Genomic DNA, 18,356 nt, shown 5'->3' on the forward strand with positions numbered 1-18,356 from the left:
GCAAGAGGGTGCTCCGGGCTGGGACTGATGGGTTTGGAGGGCGGGAGGGGGATCAGGGCTGGGGCATGGGGTTGGGACATGGGAAAGGTGTAGGCTCCAGGCAGCGCTTACCTCAAGCAGCTCCCAGAAGCAGCAGCATGTCCCCCCTCTGGCTCCTACATGGAGGCGCGACCAGGCAGCTCTGCGCGCTGCCCTGTCCGCAGGCGCTGCCCCACAGCTCACATTGGCCACAGTTACTGGCCAATGGGAGCTGCAGAGGCAGCACTTGGGGCAGGGGCAGTGTGCAGAGCCCCCTAGCTGCCCCTACACATAGGAGCCAGAGGGGGGACATACTGCTGCTTCCAGGAGCAGCTCAGAGTGGGGCAAGCCCCTGACCCTGCTCCCTGGCTGGAGCACCAGAACGGGGCAAGCCCCGGATGCTGCTACCCAGCGGAAGCTTGGGGGACAGATAAAAACATCTGGAGGGCCAGATGCGGCCCCTGGGCCATTGTTTGCCCACCCCGCTCTAGAAGTAACCCAAGAGAATTGTGCCCTAAATTCCTTTTCCAAATTTTTCACAGACTACAAGAAAAAAACCTATCCATGTTCCCATGCTTAGTGGACGTAAAGCCACGCACCTACTGAGAAGAAGATTACATTTGTCCCATATTTCTTTTTTTTGTGAGGAGAGACTTAAATAGGCAGGCACAATCTGTCCTAAAGTGCAAGGTGTATCCCACCTCAGCAGGGATTAACCCAGTGCGAGGATGAACCTCCAGTGGAACATACTCCTGTGCCATCCCTTCTGCTGCTGGAAGAGTGCATGATCAGAGGAAAGACACTGTTCCACACTAATCCATGGCTGTGGTTTGGGACTCCTGGAGCCATTAGCATCCAGCATAATTTACTGAGCAACACTCAGTAACTGGGCAGAGAGGGACCAGCTCCATTCACAGCTGTAACAGGATCCACGCATTGCTCTATGTACAGTTTGGCAGTCTTGAAAAATCCATTATAAAAATTTCAGTCATCCAGTTGGATGTGTCAATACCATGCATCTTAGGTAACCAATTACACACCACAAATAGCAAATGTCTGAAAATTTAGTCTGTGAACAACCCATGGCAAATAATTAACACATTTGTAAGAATCAAACCCAGCTCAGATAATTTGTCAACAGGAAAAAGAGTTAAATTTGCTCAATAAATTATGCTCTCTGGATAGTTCATCCAGCAGTAGATAACAGCATGTTGAGTTTCTCTCTCCTTCATTTGGCAGACTTGCCTTCTGATCACGCACGCTCTTTTTCTTTCTATTCCAGTTTTTCAGTATAAAATAATCTAAATGACAAATTGGTCTTCCTCTCCCTCTAAACCTTGTCTGAATGAAGCACATTAATTCTGCATACTGAATGTAATCAATTTGTATACCTCTCCTCTGTCATTCCTGCCCTTCCATTATGCTATATAGTCAGCTGTCTCTATCTGAATACAGAAAAACACCTTTTGAAAATGTTGTACCACACTAACATAATTTCATAATGGTTCTGGTAAGGTGCTCTCTTGATTTCTCAAAACGTGATCAGAATAAAGAAGAGAGTCAAGAGCAAAATGTACTACGGAATGCAGGCTATGAACGATTTATTTTGTTTACAATACTTGTATTAATCTTCTTTCATTATAACTGATGAACAGGCAGTTTAATCATGTAAATAGTTACAACTCATTCCTACCCCAATGCTCTACCAGTGCCACTCAAAATTGGTGCAAAACAAGACCTCATAACACAGCAAAATTTAGGATTAAGGAATCAAGCCCACAACTTTAATAATATAGATTGCAATATACACATCAGCCAATAGCCTCTATGTCTCTGTTAATCAGAGATAAATGCTGAAAGCAACAACTTGATGACCTATTCAAGAGATGCAACCCTTGATTCCTCAATTATAGTTTTATATCAGGTCACTGGTGGAATTCCCCATACCAGTGCATAATAAGGCTTTTCCTACTATATTCTCACATTGTTCATGCCCCTGGCAAAACCTGTGCCAGAATTTTGGGAAAGGAGGCTCAGAGCTTGTCTACACTTAAAATGTTACAGCGGCGCAGCTGTACCGCTGCAACTGTAGTGTTGTAGTGTAGACACTACCTACACAGATGGCTTCTCCCATCAGTGTAGGTAATCCACCTCCCTGAGACGCGGTAGCTAGGTTGACAGAAGAATTCTTCCGTCAGCCTAAAGCTGTCTACACTGGGGTTAGGTTGCGGATTTTCATATCTACACCTATGTAAATTCCTAGAGTAGACCAGGCCTCCAACAACCATAATTCCAACATGTAGGACATTTATCTAACAAGCTGCAACGTACCCAGCAGCATCTACATGTCTTATAAAAAACACTGCTTCTTCATTGCACCACACTTTTGCTACTCTAGGTACTAGCCTGAGCTGTGATCACTCTTCCAGTAAAGACCATAATTTTTTTAGAGAGCTGTTACAAACAGGTGAGCCCTCAAGAAGCTCTAAATGAAAGAAAAAAAACACGGAGCAACAGAAGTCTATTCACAGTTAAGATTGTGACCAAGTTTCCATTTTAAGCCTGATGTTGCCCCCTGCTGCCATAAAATCCATCCAAAGAAGTGCTATCAACCTCAAGTTTGGGTAGCTTTCTTTCTAGAAAATTCGAAGTAATTTGGTTAAGCAATTAATTGATTATAAGCACCACCTCCCCCAAAAAACTCTGTTAAACATAGTTCTAACAGCCTTCTAACTTTTTGCTATTTCCCAGTAAAATTGGAAAGAAAAAGAGGACTACCTAGTTTACTGGAATCTCCTAGCTGAGATTTGTGCCCACTGCTAAAACTTAGTTGCTTAAAGTCTAATTTTAGAAGTTATTAACTTTTTTTTACTTTGGAATGTTGCTATGGATGCTCGCTTCAGTGAACTTAGTATAGTGTGTCAAAGGATTGCTGACCCAAGCTTTTATTATAAAGGAAGTAAGGGCTTTCTTTTTCATAGTGATTCTTTGTTACGGTAAAGACCCATTATACTGATCAGGCAGCATATAGCGGTCTTAATGTGGGTGGAAACAGCCCTTAGATTCTGCCTCCTTTATACTGGGATCATCATTTTGTTATCAGCTGACAAACTTGCAAGGTTTGCCAGCAGACTTGACAAAATACACTTCGATATCTGTATCTTGAATACTCCTGAGATCGAAGGAAACTATATTTTCTTACCCAATGCAGGTACATCACTGATGTTAAAGTTTCAGAAGTTAGGGCCAAAATCTCAGATAGTGTAAATTAGCCTAGCTCCATTGAAATAAAGGGCTCTGCGTTGATTTACACTAAGCGTCTAGGTTTTAATGTTAATATCCTCATGTGATAGTTAACAGCTGCAGAAATAAATATATCTCTAGTTCTACAGTTCGTCTCAAGACTAATCTTAGAAGGACTGTTTCTTCCCAAGCTTCTTCTCAACTTTTAGACTGTTTTCCCTTTAGATCCCAACCTGATGTGTATTAAGTGATTAAAGTTCAGAACCAATAAGACATATGTTAATTTTATACATAACTGGTACATGATTATAACACTTGATTTCACGTAATGAAATCAGGATTCAGAAATTTTATGATTTCAGTTTTATTATTTCATAATTACATTTTCATGTACCCTATGTAATATAATTTACATGATGTTTAAATTACTTATGTCTGCGGTTGATTACAATGCTTCATCTCACTTCTTTTGAAGTGTTTATAATATAGTCCAGAAAGAGTGATTCAAAAAAAAAAAGAAAGAAAAAGAAATCAAATCTACTTAATACATTCACCAAAACTTTTTCTACTAAAAAGATGATTGTATTAAAGTGATGTTTGAAGTGGATTATGCAGATTTCATTACCAATCCCCCCCATCTAATGATCGCTAAGTATCTCTCTCTGTTCCATCCGCTCCCTGACTATTAACTCTCAATTATCTGAACATATTTGTTTCCATTCAAGAAGTTCAGAAAAGTCAGGATTCTTCTGTGCATGTAATTAATTTTTGTTATGGTGATGCATCCTGTCTTATTTAAATGTGTTTTTAAAAGAAATGCATATTTTCAACCAATTACAGTTTAGTATTATAGAAACTGTAAAATTGACCCAGTCCTTTCAACTGCAAAAACCTTTGGGATAACAATTAGAACCACAGTGTAAATCAAAAATCCCTCAGTGCTCCTTTCATCAGTAATATCACAACTAACAATCTTCCAGGAGTGTCTCATCTATTGATTCTGAATTAATACCATTTCTAACTAGCACTTCTTCATAATTCCAGTGTTGAAATTCCAGGGATGAGATATTCACCCTGGTCCCAGCTCCTTTACACCAGGCACAAGGGCTGGTAGTGATGTAAAGGAGCCCTAATAGCCCCATTTCTGCCAGGGGGCGGAGTCCCTTGGCACAGGCACTGAGCTGCAGGGCTGCCCTCCAATGGTCTTGCAAAGGGCAAGCCCTAGTATAAGGGTGTGTTGGGGGGAGATTCCAGATTGCTGTGGCCCATAAGGCAGCCCAGGGAGGGCTTGCCCCAGGGTTGTTTGAGTAACACTAGGGACTTATCCAGCCCATGGAGCTACCCTCGACAGTGGCTTAAACCGAGTTTTAAACTATCCCGCCCATGATTTCATCCTCTCCCCTTTAGGAATAATATAGAAGCCAAGACAAAGCCCACTGAAGTCACTGAGAATTCTAAGGCTTGGAATTTTACAGTACTTGCTCAGTTAGCCAACACATCACAGGTAGATCAAACACTCCCACAGCCACTTCATATACTGCAAAGGGATGACACTTCTTGTATCCCCACCTATTCTGCTAGGAGCACATGGGAAACAAAACTTGTAGACCTAATACCATACATACATACATCCTGCCACCAGCAGCTCCAATACTGCATGAGGAAGAGAGGTAAGCGGCTGCAATGAGCAAGTCCTGCATCCTGCATTTCTCCTTGCCACTACCTGCCTGCCCAGCCATCTTGGAATTTGAATAAGGAGGGAACCCACCTGTGATGCTGTATGATTTAAACATGAGTATTTATCTCATTAATATTGTCTCTCTTGGACAATTGCAACACATCTTGTACAAAGTATATCGTGTAAAGTGTCAATGGAAAAGTTAGGATTTGCTGAGTACGATTATCTTGTTTATAGCATGTATCATTTTTGTATCTGAAGTTGTGAATATTGACTACATAACTGTATTTCAAATACATTTGCCCCTCAGGTAACAGCCACTAGGTAGTTTACATCCAGTCCAGCCAGCACATTGTGAATGGACCATTCAACTTGATGTTCCATTAAAGGACACTTAGCTCTCACAATGGATATAGAAGAAGCTTGTCTCCACCCCATTAGCCAGAATATGAGTAATGGCTATTCCTATGAGTCATCAAAGCATGCAAGGGCATGTGACTTTTTCATGTGACCCTGGACTTCATCTTGTGCCTGTAATTTTCCACAGACTAAGAATAAGAGCATCCTCCCCACATGGATGATGGTATAAAAGACCCTGGAAGCATCTCCATTTTGCCTCTTTCCTGCTCTTCTCTCTGGACTATGGACTTGCACTAAAAGGAGCATTCCAACCAATGGACTGAGGACCTTCCAATCTCTTGGAAGTTGAGACTTTAAAAGCCAGTAGTTTATTCCAGCATTGCTATAAACCTGATCCAAGATCTTTGCAATGAGTGTATGTATATGATTTCTTTGATCAATTTTAATTCTCTCCTCCTTCTTTTCTCTTATAAATAAACTTTTAGATATTAGATAATAAAGGATTGGCAACAGCGTGATTATTGGGTAAGATCTGAGTTATATATTGACTTGGCTATGTGGCTGATCTTTTGAGATTAGAAGGACCCTTTGTTTAATATGTTGGTTTTAAATAACCACACATTATAAAGTCTAGTATCTGGGTGATGAAACAAGGGCTGGTATGCCTAAGGAGACTGCAGTTTGGACTTCTTGTTTACCAGCGTGGTGAGACAGATGTTTGCTTTTGTTTCTGGCTCGGTGTATCTAAAAGTAGAATAACCACCAGTTTGGGGTGAGCCTCAGCAGTTTGTCCTTAATTTGGTGTCCTCAGCTGTGACCCACTAAGGCATAGTGACACCCCCATACAATGCAGACATCCACTTCCCTGACCTAACTCCTTGCCCCAGCTAAAGGAGACCACCTCTCATGAGGGGAAGCCTGTTTGACCTCAAGATGCTAAGGTGTCCATTCCCCAACCAGCCATCCAGTCTTACACTGTAGCAAACATGCATCACTGACTTATGTGGAAAATTTGGAGGGAGCTCCTTATTAATATGTTGGCAGCACTTTACTCACTCTGAATACACTCTGCTTACGTATGTGTGGTATGCCCTACATGCCAGGATATGCAGTGCAGAAGAGGTGTGACTTCCTGCCCCAAAGTGAATATTTAATTCCTTTTTTTATTCCTGAAAGATACATTTGAATCTACGGAAAGAAACTACAAATCAGCTCTTGACTAAATAGCTAAGTAGTTTGTGCCACAGTAATTAGTAAGATTCTTTCAGCTGAAGCAGTATTATCGCATAATAAATCTTCTCCCTTCTGTGTAGCTGTATGCAAATTTAACAAGTAAAATAACTTAGTAGCCATGAAAAATTAGCATGCTTTTCATTTTGTAGCATCCTTCCTAGATGTGCAGTCTTCTAGAGCTGATACATCTAGAATGACTGCAAGAAATACAGCACTTCCCCGAGAGTGAGGAAAGGGTGGCCTTATGGTTCTGTTAACATGGCAGCATTTTAAAAGAAGAGGACAGATTCTCAACTGTGCCAAGTTTACACTCCATAAAGCTGAGCAGAGTGGCAGGGAAAGGCGGCTCCTCTGATCCTTTAAATTATGCTGGCTGTAGCAGTCACACACACACACTGCAGAGCTGCCCAGGCCTCAGGTTGAATGCTGTGTATTCTGCCCCACCCCTTCCTTGTTCCTCCTGATGTCATGGGAATCTTCGGCTACTCCTTTAGGGTTGCTTTCCACCTGCATTTGTGTGCTCCCTCAACAATTCCAACCTGGCAAAGTCAGGGCTGAGACTCTGTTCAAGCAATTATCTAATTTTAAGCATGCCTGTGATGCTTTCTTTTGTGATTTTAATCACTCTTTGAGTCTTATTTTGGGCTGCATGTGTCTGTGTGTATTTTCAAGGTGAATACTGAATATAGGTATGTGGGTCAGGCAGGTATTAGATGTTGCTGAATATTAACAGGGAGTTTTTTAATAAACGAGAAAGGAATTGTGTATGCAGCAAAATTACAATAGTGGAGACTTCTTACTAATTTGTTGTACGAGAAGAAAACGTGCTTCCCTTATTTTTATAATCAAACCAGGACAAAACACTTGGATTCAACTCAGGCAGTTACGCATTCCGAGCTTGGACATATCTAACAGAATCAGGATGGAGTGGAAACACAGGAATCTACCAGTTTCTACCCCATCCATATCTAATACCAGCACAGCTACAGTGCAATGAAGAGTCAACAAAATGGGGCAAAGAGCCAGGTAGACAGATTTGCCAACTTCTCATAAGGGTTCCTGATTCTTTCCTATACCTCCTCAGTGTTAATGTTTACCATGGGATCAAATAGGGCACACCCCTCTCTAAGCTGGGCCGTTCTTTTGTACTACACTTGAGCCTGGGCCAGAGTTTTATGTGAACCTTCAAAAGTTTCATTTCCAGCCTTAAGCCAGGCAAATTTTACACCGCTGTAAAAGCAACTACGATGGTGGAACCTTAAAAGGTCCTCCTGTAATCTCCTCCTATAACTTCCTGTAACTTTCCTCTCTGTAATCTCCTCCTATTTCCTAGTTTCTGACCCCACCTAATGTACCACACATTTATTTTGGTGCACAAACACTGTAGTGAAAGTACACTTAAGAAACACATAGTATGATAAACGAAATTTAATCTAACAGTTCTTAGGCATCCTTCTCCCCCTACATGACCTTCTTTTTCTTCCTTTCCTGTGTGCCCCAGGGTGAGCAAAATGTGGACAGTCATAGTAAAGCTGGATGGGTGGCCAAAAAGAATCATAGAATATCAGGGTTGGAAGGGATCTCAGGAGGTCATCTAGTCCAACCCCCTGCTCAAAGCAGGATCAATCCCCAACTAAATCATCCCAGCCAGGGCTTTGTCAAGCCTGACCTTAAGAACCTCTAAGGAAGGAAATTCCACCACCTCCCTAGGTAACTCATTCCAGTGCTTCACCACCCTCCTAGTGAAATAGTTTTTCCTAATATCCAACCTAAACCTCCCCCACTGCAACTTGAGACCATTACTCCTTGTTCTGTCAATAAAGAGAAAAATAGAGTCCATGCTTGCATCTGAAAACACAGTTTGAGTTTATGTCGGGGCAGCAACTTGGCCTGGTCTACCTGAAAAAGTTACACTTGTTTAATTTAAATAATTTTTTAAAATAATTTTTCACTTATATTCAGTTCATAACTGAATTTTCTTACTATATATGTGTACAGCACCTAGCACACGGAGTCTCAATATATGTTCGGGTCTCAAAGTGCTACTGTAATATAAATAATAATAATTATTATTTATTGCAATAGTAGGCAAGGCCCCAAGTATGGATCGAGGCCCAAACACAAAACAAAATGATGGGCCCTCTTCTCAAGCTCTCACAATGTAAGTACAGGATAAGACACAACAGGCGGATACAACAAACGAATAATGTAAAGGGAACTATGTTGTGGCTTGCCTAACATATTGAAGGGTGTATAGCACATGATCAACTCATAATTATATCTTACATACAGTAATCTGAAGGAACACACTGTCTATACTTCTACTGACAATTTTCTTAACCAGGACCATTGGAGCTTACTGCCAGACACAAAGTACACTGTATCACGCCACGTAGTTTCACAGCACATATTCATTTCCTCATTCCACTTCTGTTTATATTTTAATACCAATTCTTCCCAGAAAAGAAAGAAGATTGCAAGGTTTTCAGTTACTGTACCAATATATTAGGTCTGATTCTCATTTACAGTAAGGCCCACTGCCAGGGGATGCACTGTAAATGAGAAACAGGTCCAGCATATTTTTTTAAAAGAAATATTAACTTTAATGCCTGATTGTCCCCTATAACTTCCTTTTCAATTTACTGATGAATTGATTTACTCAAGTTCACTAAGTTTTCTACCCCAAACTCATATACTGGGTTTAAAGGTGTCAGTAAGCTGAAGAGTGTTTTTACTCAGAACACAATCCTGTCAGCTTTCAGATCCACTGACACGCTGCCATGTACTGATTTAATGTTGTGATGTTGGTCTGAAATCCTTCCCTTTGATAGTTCCCTCAGGTGAACGTCTCTGCTTACCTGGACCTCTTCTTGATGTTACTTTATCCTAATTCTAATCCTTTTAATATATTTTTCCTTCAAATATTTAATTTATTATTATTCCATGCACTTCCCAGGGTCTGTCACTGTGAATGGTGCCAGACTGACAGCCTTGGAAACCAAAGACCTCTATTCATTCACATAACACATCATGGATAGCAGCAGCACAAACTCCCACACACTACCTGTCAGCATACCTCTGTTCTAAACTGGAAGGTAGTTCAGTATTCGTGCTGTTACAGTTCTTAACATATGTGCCAAGACAGCCAAAGTAACGCCAGCTATAAGGCTGTCATGTGTAATATGCACTGACTTGAGACCAACAACTCACTTCATGCAGGTCAATGAACAGTCCCAGAGAGTAACACATTTCAATCACTTCAGACCAGAGCTGGATTTGAACTGGTCATCTAAGAATGAACGCCTCTGTATCCCATTAGTATTGAGCTATCTGATCTTCCCATTCAATCTCTGGTTCTCGTGCCAGAGTGCACAGTGTCTCAAACTTGGTAGGACAAGTCACCATGCAGGAGGTGGGAATCTAATTCTGTGCTACTAGTGTATTTAAATGAATTAGGTGTCATATCTTTCTTTAGAAATCTTCCTTTATCAACTATTTTGTGCTATGTATCGCTGCCCCTAACAGATAGCTACTGAGCAGTAGTTATAAAAAAAATATCCAAATGACAGCAAGAATCAGGTAAAAGGCACACGTATAATTCACGGCAATAACCAACCAATTCCTTTTGGTAATATCCAATCTTTCTTATTAGAGACTAACCTGCATACTTCTAAATCATCAGACCAGTCATCATATAAAACAGGAATTTTCTGAACTGCATCTGTCACATTGGGCCCTGCCCCAACAGGTTCTCCATTTTCTGGAACTGTCAGAGTATCACTGCCAGAGCCTCTCTCTGTAAAGCCTTCCTCGACCACTTTATTTTGTCTAAGGTGAGATGAAGACTGCAGCCCTTGGGGGTAGCTTCTGCCCCTGTTTTTTCCACATTTTCTTGAGAAACTCCTCGCCTCTGGAGAGGACACTGAAGACAGCGAAAGGCAAGATTCTTTACATCTTGAAACCCTTCTCCTCCTGTGATTTAAAGTGTGATTATCAGAATCAGACACCTCTTGTTTCTTTTCCCCCGTTGTCCCCAGGGTGACAAGTTCAATGGCATTGTTATTTGGAGATCCATCTGGGTTACTGCAAGATCTATTGCTCCTTCTCCCTCTCCTGGGCACTTTGACCTTTTCTCTGGCTCTCCTCCTAGCTTGAGCCCACTGATTCTCATCTGAGGATGATGAATCATACGTTTCCTTGTGCAATGCATTGCATCTGGAGCTTGCAACCATCGGGTACAATTTGCAGTCCTTCCCTTTTCTTTGCTTTTCTGTATGCTCAACATTGTCCCCAATCGCTTTTCTCCGCCTAAACCTTCGTTTCACTTGTTTCTTACCAGACTCCCTACTAGCAGGGGTAAGCACCATGACAGGTGTTGCATGTTCAGACTCATCTTCTGACACATCATGCAAGGTGGTAGATCTAAACAAAGCAGCAGCAAAGGAGAGAGATGGAAAATGGTAAAGAGAAAACAAAAAAAGAGAGAGATGAAAATAGAAACGAGTTGATTTAATAGAAAATATGAGATTGAAAAGGAAACATGACAAAAACAAGAGCTCAAAAGAAAACCCAGATATATGGAATTCATGAATAATGCTAGGCAGAAGCAATAGCTTATGTTCAGCTTACTAGACAAAGAAAAAAACTAATGTTTGACAGACAGATTAAAATGACTGATTAAGCACCTACCTACAGATGTCCTGAGTGGAAGGACATACAGACAACCGTGACTGACTCCTAGGAGCTGTTCCTGTTGTAGGACTGCTTGCCTGTTGAAAAAAGTTAGACAATTTGGAATCTTTGCTCATAAAATACATTGCAGATATTTTACTGCTTTGCCACATGATTAAAAAGTTTAAACAACTGTTGCAGTTGTGCATGGTCTTCTGTTGCAAGCATACAAGTTCGCAAAATACAGGAAGAGTGAACGGAAGTAAAACCTTTTTGAGGAACTAAATATGACTGAAGGGCCGCAGCTCTCATTTGCCCTTGGGTATTTTTTTGTTTCAGGAAGAGGCTTTCATCAGCTGAGATTTCATTTTAGTTCTGATCTACTGTAAGTGTTTGATGGAAAAGAAGGTTGGTTTCTATTTGAAGCAGGCAAATAAGTATGACGATCCTTGTCAGAATGAAATAAGACACATTGACATTATTGTGAATCAGGATGAGCGCAGAGGCTCAGCTTGCAAACCTGCATGGCATGAAGTGACCAAGCATCATGAATATTAAAACATTTTTTAAAAAGGTTTCCAAGGCAATCAAATCATCTACCGGAGTTGAATGAATGTGAAATTGATGAGCCTGAGAAAGTCCAAAGTTCAGGCTGCAACTCTACAGAGCCTATCACATTCTCCAAACAGCAGGAGAGAGAAATTCAATACACATACAAATCTACTGTACATTCCCTTCCTAAGGTTGTCACTGCAATTTGCAAAGCGCATCCAGTAAGAAACATGTTTTGATGGTGCTGAGAAGAAACAATTTTGGTCTGCCTGATAGTTTATTGGTAGGGTGGCTATGGGGGATCCAAATTTAGGTCCTGAGAGATTCCTGGTTTACCAGGGACTAGATCAGGGGTAGGCAACCTATGGCACGCATGCCAAAGGAGGCATGCGAGCTAATTTTCAGTGGCACTCACACTGCCTGGGTGCTGGCCACTGGTCCGGGGTGGGAGGGGGGGCTCTGCATTTTCATTTAATTTTAAATGAAGCTTCTTAAACATTTTAAGAACCTTATTTACTTTACATACAACAATAGTTCAGTTATATATTATAGACTTATAGAAAGAGACCTTCTAAAAACGTTAAAATATATTACTGGCACGCAAAACCTTAAATTAGAGTGAATAAATGAAGACTCGGCACACCACTTCTGACAGGCTGCCGACCCCTGGACTAGATTGTGGAGCCAGCACACTTGCTTCTATAGGGAGAGGGAGCAACAAAGTAGCTGAAGTATCTGAACCCTCCCCCTGGCTGATATGGAGCACTATGATATGGGATGCAATCCTGTGAGGTGCTGAGAACCTTTAATACAGTGGGAGACAGAGGGTATGTCTACACTACAGAATAAGGTCGAATTTATAGAAGTCGTTTTTTTAGAAATCGGTTTTATATATTCAAGTGTGTGTGTCCCCACAGAAAATGCTCTAAGTGCATTAAGTGCATTAACTCGGCGGAGTGCTTCCACAGTACCGAGGCTAGAGTCGACTTCCGGAGCGTTGCACTGTGGGTAGCTATCCCACAGTTCCCGCAGTCTCCACTGCCCTTTGGAATTCTGGGTTGAGATCCCAATGCCTGATGGGGCTAAAACATTGTCGTGGGTGGTTCTGGGTACATATCATCAGGCCTCCCTTCCCTCCCTCCCTCCGTGAAAGCAAGGGCAGACAATCATTTCGCGCCTTTTTTCCTGAGTTACCTGTGCAGACGCCATACCACTGCAAGCATGGAGCCCGCTCAGGTAACCGTCACCCTATGTCTCTTGGGTGCTGGCAGACGCGGTACAGCTTTGCTACACAGTAGCAGCAATCCATTGCCTTCTGGCAGCAGACGGTGCAGTATGACTGGTAGTCGTCCTCGTCATGTCCGAGGTGCTCCTGGCCACGTCGGCTGGGAGTGCCTGGGCAGACATGGGCGCAGGGACTAAATTTGGAGTGACTTGAGCAGGTCATTCTCTTTAGTCCTGCAGTCAGTCCTATTGAACCGTCTTATGTGAGCAGGCAGGCGATACGGACTGCTAGCAGTCGTACTGTACCATCTTCTGCCAGGCAGGCAAGAGATGAGGATGGCTAGCAGTCGTACTGTACCATCTTCTGCCGAGCAGCCATGAGATGTGGGTGGCATGCAGTCCTTCTGACCGTCTGCTGCCAGCCAAAAATGTAAAAGATAGATGGAGTGGATCAAAACAAGAAATAGACCAGATTTGTTTTGTTCTCATCTGCTTCCCCCCCTCCCCTGTCTAGGGGACTCATTCCTCTAGGTCACAGTGCAGTCACTCACAAAGAAGGTGCAGCGAGGTAAATCTAGCCATGTATCAATCAGAGGCCAGGCTAACCTCCTTGTTCCAATAAGAACAATAACTTAGGTGCACCATTTCTTATTGGAACCCTCCGTGAAGTCCTGCCTGAAATACTCCTTGATGTAAAGACACCCTCTTTGTTGATTTTAGCTCCCTGAAGCCAACCCTGTAAGCCGTGTCGTCAGTCGCCCCTCCCTCCGTCAGAGCAACGGTAGACAATCGTTCCGCGCCTTTTTTCTGTGCGGACGCCATACCAAGGCAAGCATGGAGGCCGCTCAGCTCACTTTGGCAATTAGGAGCACATTAAACACCACACGCATTATCCAGCAGTATATGCAGCACCAGAACCTGGCAAAGCGATACCGGGCGAGGAGGCGACGTCAGCGCGGTCACGTGAGTGATCAGGACATGGACACAGATTTCTCTGAAAGCATGGGCCCTGCCAATGCATGCATCATGGTGCTAATGGGGCAGGTTCATGCTGTGGAACGCCGATTCTGGGCTCGGGAAACAAGCACAGACTGGTGGGACCGCATAGTGTTGCAGGTCTGGGACGATTCCCAGTGGCTGCGAAACTTTCGCATGAGTAAGGGCACTTTCATGGAACTTTGTGACTTGCTTGCCCCTGCCCTGAGGCGCATGAATACCAAGATGAGAGCAGCCCTCACAGTTGAGAAGCGAGTGGCGATAGCCCTGTGGAAGCTTGTAACGCCAGACAGTTACCAGTCAGTTGGGAATCAATTTCGAGTGGGCAAATCTACTGTTGGGGCTGCTGTGATGCAAGTAACCCACGCAATCAAAGATCTGCTGATATCAAGGGTAGTGACCCTGGGAAATGTGCAGATCATAGTGGATGGCTTTGCTGCAATGGGATTCCCTAACTGTGGTGGGGCTATAGACGGAACCCATACCCAAAAGGGGTACTTTTCGATAGTGCTGCAAGCTCTGGTGGATCACAAGGGACGTTTCACCAACATCAACGTGGGATGGCCGGGAAAGGTGCATGACGCTCGCATCTTCAGGAACTCTGGTCTGTTTCAAAAGCTGCAGGAAGGGACTTTATTCCCAGACCAGAAAATAACTGTTGGGGATGTTGAAATGCCTATATGTATCCTTGGGGACCCAGCCTACCCCTTAATGCCATGGCTCATGAAGCCGTACACAGGCAGCCTGGACAGTAGTCAGAAGCTGTTCAACTACAGGCTGACCAAGTGCAGAAGGGTGGTAGAATGTGCATTTGGATGTTTAAAGGCGCGCTGGCGCAGTTTACTGACTCGCTTAGACCTCATCGAAACCAATATTCCCACTGTTATTACTGCTTGCTGTGTGCTCCACAATATCTGTGAGAGTAAGGGGGAAACGTTTATGGCGGGGTGGGAGGTTGAGGCAAATCGCCTGGCTGCTGGTTACGCGCAGCCAGACACCAGGGCGGTTAGAAGAGCACAGGAGGGCGCGGTACGCATCAGAGAAGCTTTGAAAACCAGTTTCATGACTGGCCAGGCTACGGTGTGAAAGTTCTCTTTGTTTCTCCTTGATGAAACCCCCCGCCCCTTGGTTCACTCTACTTCCCTGTAAGCTAACCACCCGCCCCTCCTCCCTTCAATCACCGCTTGCAGAGGCAATAAAGTCATTGTTGCTTCACATTCATGCATTCTTTATTCATTCATCACACAAATAGGGGGATGACTACCAAGGTGGCCCAGGAGGGGTGGTGGAGGAGGGAAGGAAAATGCCATACAGCACTTTAAAAGTTTACAACTTTAAAATTTATTGAATGACAGCCTTCTTTTTTTTGGGCAATTCTCTGTGGTGGAGTGGCTGGTTGGCCTGAGGCCCCCCCACTCCGTTCTTGGGTGTCTGGGTGTGGAGGCTATGGAACTTGGGGAGGAGGGCGGTTGGTTACAGAGGGGCTGCAGTGGCAGTCTGTGCTCCAGCTGCCTTTGCTGCAGCTCAACCATACACTGGAGCATACTGGTTTGGTCCTCCAGCAGCCTCAGCATTGAATCCTGCCTCCTCTCATCACGCTGCTGCCACATTTGAGCTTCAGCCCTCTCTTCAGCCCGCCACTTACTCTCTTCAGCCCGCCACCTCTCCTCCCAGTCATTTTGTGCTTTCCTGCACTCTGACATTATTTGCCTCCACGCATTCGTCTGTGCTCTGTCAGTGTGGGAGGACAGCATGAGCTTGGAGAACATTTCATCGCGAGTGCGTTTTTTTTTCTTTCTAAGCTTCACGAGCCTCTGGGAAGGAGAAGATCCTGTGATCATTGAAACACATGCAGCTGGTGGAGAAAAAAAAAAGGGACAGCGGTATTTAAAAAGACACATTTTATAAAACAGTGGCTACACTCTTTCAGGGTAATCCTTGCTGTTAACATTACATACATAGCATATGTGCTTTCGTTACAAGGTCGCATTTTGCCTCCCCCCACCTCGTGGCTACCCCCTCAACCTTCCCCCCTCCCTGTGGCTACCAGCGGGGAACATTTCTGTTTAGCGACAGGCAAACAGCCCAGCAGGAATGGGCTCCTCTGAGTGTCCCCTGAAGAAAAGCACTCTATTTCAAGCAGGTGACCATGAATTATATCTCACTCTCCTGAGGATAACACAGAGAGATAAAGAACGGATGTTGTTTGAATGCCAGCAAACATACACTGCAATGCTTTGTTCTACAATGATTCCCGAGTACGTGTTACTGGCCTGGAGTGGTAAAGTGTCCTACCATGAAGGACACAATAAGGCTGCCCTCCCCAGAAACCTTTTGCAAAGGCTTTAGCAGTACATCTAGGAGAACTGCGAATGCCAGGGCAAAATAATCCTTTCACATGCTTGCTTTTAAACCATGTATAGTATTTTAAAAGGTACACTCACCGGAGGTCCCTTCTCCGCCTGCTGGGTCCAGTAGGCAGCCTTGGGTGGGTTCGGGGGGTACTGGCTCCAGGTCCAGGGTGAGAAACAGTTCCTGGCTGTCGGGAAAACCGGTTTCTCCGCTTGCTTGCTGTGAGCTATCTACAACCTCATCATCATCATCATCATCTTCGTCCCCAAAACCTGCTTCCGTATTGCCTCCATCTGGTGGCTGAACCCCATAAAATGGCATGCAGCTCATCATAGAAGCGGCATGTTTGGGGCTCTGACCCGGAGCGGCCGTTCGCCTCTCTGGTTTTCTGATAGGCTTGCCTCAGCTCCTTCAGTTTCACGCGGCACTGCTTCGGGTCCCTGTTATGGCCTCTGTCCTTCATGCCCTGGGAGATTTTGACAAAGGTTTTCGCATTTCAAAAACTGGAACGGAGTTCTGATAGCACGGATTCCTCTCCCCAAACAGCGATCAGATCCCGTACCTCCCGTTCGGTCCATGCTGGAGCTCTTTTGAGATTCTGGGACTCATTCATGGTCACCTCTGCTGATGAGCTCTGCATGGTCACCTGCAGCTTGCCACGCTGGCCAAACAGGAAATGAGATTCAAAAGTTCGCGGTTCTTTTCCTGTCTACCTGGCCAGTGCATCTGAGTTGAGAGTGCTGTCCAGAGCGGTCACAATGGAGCACTCTGGGATAGCTCCTGGAGGCCAATACCATCGAATTGTGTCCACAGTACCCCAAATTCGAGCCGGCAAGGTCAATTTAAGCGCTAATCCACTTGTCAGGGGTGGAGTAAGGAAATCGATTTTAAGAGCCCTTTAAGTCGAAATAAAGGGCTTCATTGTGTGGACGGGTGCAGGTTTACATCGATTTAATGCTGCTAAATTCGACCTAAAGTCCTAGTGTAGACCAGGGCAGAGTATCATGAATGCTAAACATGAAGGAAAAGTATCCAAGGCAATCAGACCACATTCAGGAGAAGAATGAATACTAAATAGGAGCTGAGAATGCGAAGGATCAGACACCAAAACGTAATGCTGATAAATCATAGGACAGGGATCGGCAACCTTTGGCATGTGGCCCATCAGGGAAATCCACTGGAGGGCCGGGATTTACCTGCAGCGTCCGCAGGTTTGGCCGATTGCAGCTCCCACGGGCCATGGTTCACCATTTCAGGCCAATGTGGGCTGTGGGAAGCGGCTGCCAGACCATCCCTTGGCCTGGAATGGCGAACTGCAGCCTGTGGGAGCTGCAATCGGCCAAATCTGTGGACGCTGCAGGTAAACAAACTGTCCCGGCCCTCCAGCGGATTTCCCTGATGGGCCACATGCCAAAGGTTGCCGATCTCTGTCCTATGATTTATCAGCATTAAGCTTGGTGTCTGATCCTTTACATTCTCAGCTCCTATTTAATATTCATTCTTCTCCTGTATGTGGTCTGATTGCCAGTGGATTTCCCTGATGGGTTGCATGCCAAAAGTTGCCGATCCCTGTCATAAGACCTAGATAAGGCAAATATTATATAGACCATGCAATCAAACTGACTCCTGCATTACTTCGCACGGGGCAGGATGTCAATTTTTATTTCGATCAGGTGTGAATTTTGTACTAATGAAAATAAGGAATTAATAGCCCAAGCTAAAAATTGTTGATAGATGCATCTAGAGCTTCCTGCCACTGCAGCATAATCCTGACCCATAACATCCGTAACGTTTAATGTCTGGGTCTGTCTCGAGCAGGACCACCACTGTGTTATGAGGGTTTTTAATATGGACTCAACTGAAAGTTGGGAGCCGAGGTAGGACTTGAAGTAAAGTCTTCATGGGTGAGGGATTCAGTCATTAAAAAAAATAAAACCTTAGGAATAAAAAAGTGAACTTGATAATGGTGCATGTGAGAAAGCAGGTATGTTAAAACTGCTCTTGTATGGATAAGTCCCTTCCGCCTGTT

At 43.9% G+C, this 18,356-nt stretch overlaps 1 protein-coding gene across 7 annotated transcripts in view; it reads right to left on the minus strand.

Annotated features, from left to right (window-relative positions):
• Positions 1 to 18,356, minus strand: part of MARCHF1 (membrane associated ring-CH-type finger 1) — a 478,438-nt gene that overhangs the window by 46,626 nt on the left and 413,456 nt on the right. For 6 of the 7 annotated variants that reach the window (XM_073341528.1, XM_073341527.1, XM_073341529.1 and 3 more), the window contains one exon: positions 11,222 to 11,301. In XM_073341528.1, the coding sequence (XP_073197629.1) occupies positions 11,222 to 11,301 (80 nt within the window). Of the gene's footprint in view, positions 1 to 10,192; positions 10,955 to 11,221; positions 11,302 to 18,356 lie in introns of all 7 variants that reach the window. The other variant, XM_073341534.1, reaches the window with a different exon arrangement.

This window comes from Lepidochelys kempii, chromosome 4 (genome assembly GCF_965140265.1).
Source record: "Lepidochelys kempii isolate rLepKem1 chromosome 4, rLepKem1.hap2, whole genome shotgun sequence".
Classification (NCBI taxonomy): Eukaryota; Metazoa; Chordata; order Testudines; family Cheloniidae; genus Lepidochelys; species Lepidochelys kempii.